At 39.1% G+C, this 5,000-nt stretch overlaps 1 protein-coding gene across 4 annotated transcripts in view; it reads left to right on the top strand.

Annotated features, from left to right (window-relative positions):
- LOC106878517 (solute carrier organic anion transporter family member 4C1) overlaps window positions 1–3,033 on the top strand; it is a 53,748-nt gene extending 50,715 nt beyond the window's left edge. For all 4 annotated transcript variants that reach the window (XM_089351573.1, XM_089351575.1, XM_089351576.1 and 1 more), the window contains 2 exons: window positions 610–674; window positions 2,599–3,033. In XM_089351573.1, the coding sequence (XP_089207699.1) occupies window positions 610–674; window positions 2,599–2,882 (349 nt within the window). In that variant the 3' untranslated portion in view covers window positions 2,883–3,033. The remainder of the gene's footprint in view (window positions 1–609; window positions 675–2,598) is intronic.
- Window positions 3,034–5,000: the final 1,967 nt, after the last annotated feature.

Genomic DNA, 5,000 nt, shown 5'->3' with positions numbered 1-5,000 from the left:
ACAGTCATGCGAATACTCCAAGTCCCTTCAATCTATTCCTGTTATCTGAACTCGTTGATCTTTATAAAAATTATGCTTTGAAATGGAATATTTATCAAATGCAAATTCTGAAACCTGCTAAACTTCCACAGGATAAAAAATTTCACTGAATCTTGATGTATAAATCTATCAACTGCAGAGATATTCAGTCGGTGCTTCGTAGCTTATGTTGATGCCGCTATTTCTTTCTCTCTATCAACTCCATCGTGACCTAGGGTTCAGTCTGTAACACCACCACCACCAACAACAACAACAACTAACCGTTTTCATCAGTGACATACTTTCCAACATATCCAACAGCACCCACTCATACGTAGCTAATTTTAATCCCCGTTCTTCCCTGTCATTCTCCAGCCATGCATATCCACTCGTAAACTTGACATTACAGAATAAACATACACTGGTTCCATGAACAAAGACCTTGAAAGCATCCTCACGTGCGAGATATTCCAATATATCTTTCAATAGCAAGAAAATAAATGCCCACCGACTTGCTACACATTGTAGCAATCAAATAACGTTTTTACTAATTAATACGTATGCAACAAATATTTTCAATTCTATTCCTAGATGCACTCCAGACAGTCATCGGTCCCATGCCATTGGAATATCTGCTTTCATTGCACGTTTACTAGGTAAAAAAAATCTTTTTTATCCATCATTTTGCATTATTTAATAATAAAAATTTAAATCATTATTTTCCCATCTCCTTCCCAACTTTATCAAAATCTTGAGTTATTGTAAACCCAAATGAATAGGTTAGTTAAAAAGCCGGGAAAAGGCGGGGAGCGGGCAGAATCCTCGGGATACCGGATAAAATACTTAGCGGTTTTCTCTTTCACCATAACTTTCTCGCACTCTTCCTTCCTGTTTCTGTTGTACCTGTGCGTTTCAAAGGGCCAGCCTCGTTATACTCTGTGTTACGCTGCATCTCCCCCAAGAACTACGTTAAGGGTACACGTGAATGTGGAGTGCTCAGCCACTTGCACGTTAATTTCATGAGCAGGCTGTTCCGTTGATCAGATCAACTGGAACGCTCCTCGTCGCAACCGACGGAGTGCTACGAGTCATAAACAGCCGTTGTCCCAGTATACGGTGTATTCTTTATTCTTTTACTTGTTTCAGTCATTTGACTGCGGCCATGCTGGAGCACCGCCTTTAGTCGAACAAATCAGCCCCAGGACTTATTCTTTGTATGCCTAGTACTGATTCTATCGGTCACTTTTATCGAACCGCTAAGTTACGGGGGCATAAATACTCCAACACTGGTTGTCAAGTGATGGTAGGGGAGACAAATACAGGTACACAAATACATACATACATATATATATATATATATATATATATATATATATATATATATATATATATATATATATATATATATATATACATACACACACATATTTATACATATATACGACGGGCTTCTTTCAGTTTCCGTCTACCAAATCCACTCACGAGGCTTTGGTTGGCCCGAGACTATAGTAGAAGACACCTGCCCAAGGTGCCATGCAGTGGGACTGAACCCAGAACCATGTGGTTGGGAAGCAACCCTCTTACCACACAGCCGTTCTTGCGCCTATATGAATGCATATATCTTTTATCTTTTACTTGGTTGCTGTCATTAGACTGTGGCCATGCTGTGGCACCACTTTGAAGGGTTTTATTGAACGAACTGACCCCAGTGCTTATTTTAAAATCTAGTACTTATTCTATCGACCTCTTTTACTGATCTGCTTAGTTACCAGGACGTAAACAAACTAACACTGATTGTCAAGCGAGGAGTGAGGTGGGGGCAAATACAAACATGCATGCGCACAATCATACATATATACGACGGGCTTCTTTCAGTTTCCGTCAACCAAATTCACTCACAAGGCTTATTAATTGGCCCGGGACTGCAGTAGCGGATACTTGCCTAAAGTACCACGCAGTGGGACTGAACCCGAAACCACAGGGTTGCAATGAGAGCTTCTTAAACACATAGCCAAACCTAAATGGGCGGCGAGCTGGCAGAATCGTTAGCGCACCGGGCGAAATTCTTCAAGGTATTTCGTCTGCCATTACGTTCTGAGTTCAAATTCCGCCGAGGTCGAATTTGCCTTTTGCCCTTTTGGGGTCGATAAATTAAGTAACAGTTGTGCACTGAGGTCGATGTAATCGACTTAATCCCTTTGTCTGTCCTTGTTTAGCCCCTTGTGGGTAATTAAAAAATAAGAAACGTTAGCACGTCGGACGAAATGCTTAGCGGTATTTCGTCTGTGTTTACGTTCTGAATTCAAATTCCGCCGAAGTCGGCTTTACCTTTCGGGGTCGATAAATTAAGTACCAGTTGCGTATTGGGTCGATCTAATTGACTGGACCCTTCCCCCAAAATTTCGGGCCTTGTTCCTAGAGTAGAAAAGAATAAAAGGCAGCAGCTTCAAGTTAAAATCGCTTTTCTTTGTTTCTTTTTTGTTAATGCATCATTCAAACGAGTAACTTTCGATGCACAATTTTCTTAAATTATTTTGAAGGGTACATTGTTGTTTCAGTATATAGAATTATTCATTTCAGGTACATTCCAAGGTCCACTACTGTTTGGATTCGCCATTGACAAAGCTTGTAGAGTGTGGAAAAGATCCTGTTCCAAGAATGGATCTTCTTGTTGGATTTACCAAAAAGAATTATTATCTCGCAATTTCTTTTTATTAACAATCTTTGTACGTGCATTATCCATTCTGTTTCTTGTAATTGCCAAATGGCTTTATAAACCACCTCCATCAACAACTAGATCAAACGCCAGCCAAGAATATCCGTTGAATGACAACTACGTTAGCGAAAACTTCACAACTCTTTGAGTATTTGATCAAACTTTCGAAAACTGAGTTAACTAAAACTAAAACGGCCATTCAGAAGCGCCACACGAGACAGATATGTAATTTTGTGCCTTGTACTGTTCTGTAATATATTCCTATTCATTGAAAATAATAAACTTTAAATTTGCTAATATTCACTATTTATAGGAATTGTTTTTGCTTGGAAATTTTCTTTCTTTATTGAACTTAGGTGTGGCAATAGGTGCAGGTGTGACTGTGTGGTAATAAGTTTTCTTATAAAACTACATGATTTCGAGTTCAATCCCACTGTGTGACATCTTGGGCAGGTGTCTTTTATTATAGCACCGGGTAGACCAAAGCCTCGTGAACGGATTTGGTAGACGGAAACTGAAAGAAGTTCGTGTGTGTATGTATGTGTGTGTGTGTGTGTGTGTGTGTGTGTTAATGTCTTCTTGCCTTGGTTTTGTGTGATCGTTGTAAGCAAGTGTCACCACCATGCAAGCAGTGTCCTTCGTGTCCAATATTACGAGAGATGTCATATCATGGGGAAATATTAAATTACTTGGAAACGATGATGATGGTGGATATACTCTAGGCATCAATTTCTCGAAATGGGACAAAGTGTCGAGTCTATCAACTCCATTTTTTGTTTTTTTTCAGTTTCTTCACACTTAATCATAAAGTTAGTTTCACATTGTATCCTCTCAGAATAGTTGAATTTGTTCTCGCAATATTCTAATATCGATGATCTCGACTAAAGTGTAATCTTGCTAATATTTCTATTGTATCTTGATAATTTGATACATGAGATTTGAAGCGATACTGGACTAAAAGCCGTAGTGTTAAATATCTCAAAAGTTCTCGAACTTTGCTGAGATAGCTTTGTCTATATCTTCATCCCTGGATCTACAAAATAAGTGCTAGAAATGTACTAGTCTATTAGCTCACCTAGGAGGTTGGTGGGGACAAATATGGATACGCTAACATTTAAGGAGCTCTCCGTCGGTTACGACGACAAGGGTCCCAGCTGATACGATCAACGGAACAGCTTGCTCGTGAAATTTCTGCCGAGGTCGACTTTGCCTTTCATCCCTTCGAGGTCGATAAATTAAGTACCAGTTGTGTACTGAGGTCGATCTAATCTACTGGCCCCTTCCTCCCAAATTTCGTGCCTTGTGCCTAGTGTAGAAAAGAATATTGTATTCAAGATAAAAACTGTAATACTAGTGCAAAAAAAAAAAAAAAAATTGCCAAATTGAGTTGTGAAATAATAATTTTTGACATCGCTTTTTATATTTCATTGTCACATCAAGAATGAAATTAAAGCAACACCTGAGAACAGAAGAGACCTCCTATGCTTTTTAAAGCCGAATATATCGTTCATATTTGTTACAAATTCTGGCACAAGGCCAGCGATTTTGAGGGTGGGGCTAAGTCGATTGCATTGATCTCAGTGCTCAACTGTTACTAATTTTATCGATCACAAAAAGATGAAAGGCAAAGTCGACCTCGGCGAAATTTGAACTCAGACCACTGCCAATTTGCTAACTTATGCATCCTTAATATTGATTTCAAATTTTGGCACAAGACCAGCAGTTTTTGGGGGATGGGGCAAGTCAATTACATTGACCGCAATGCTTAACTGGTACTTATTTTATCGACTCCGAAAGGATAAAAAGCGAAATCGACCTCTACGGGATTTGAACTCAAAACATGAAGACGCTCGGCGTGCTAACGATTTTGCCAGCTCGCCGTCTTTTTTACATCTTTGATATTGATAACATCTTCATACAGAATTGCTTTTGCATGCGTCTCTTAAATAAAAAACGGAGCGAAATGATTCAACTGATCTTGTTCCATAGGGTTGCGTAGATAACTCTTCAATCTTCTGGGGATATTTGATGACAACGCAGCAGGAGTTACAGTAAGATCTAAATTACAGTTGTAATCGAAGTAATGAATGTGAGAAAGCTAGCAGCTCTGCCTAAAGAATTAACTAGAGTAACATACAAACGGTCCTTCACCTCTCGATCGCCAGTTTGCAACCGGCGAACAAAAGAAGTGGGAAGAAGTCATCTTAACAAAACCACAATAGAACAAGCCCTTGCTTTATTATATTCTTTTACTCTTTTACCTGTT

This window comes from Octopus bimaculoides, chromosome 4 (assembly GCF_046866305.1).
Source record: "Octopus bimaculoides isolate indiv1 chromosome 4, ASM4686630v1, whole genome shotgun sequence".
NCBI classification, from domain to species: domain Eukaryota; kingdom Metazoa; phylum Mollusca; class Cephalopoda; order Octopoda; family Octopodidae; genus Octopus; species Octopus bimaculoides.
This window is presented reverse-complemented; position numbering and strand designations above follow the sequence as displayed.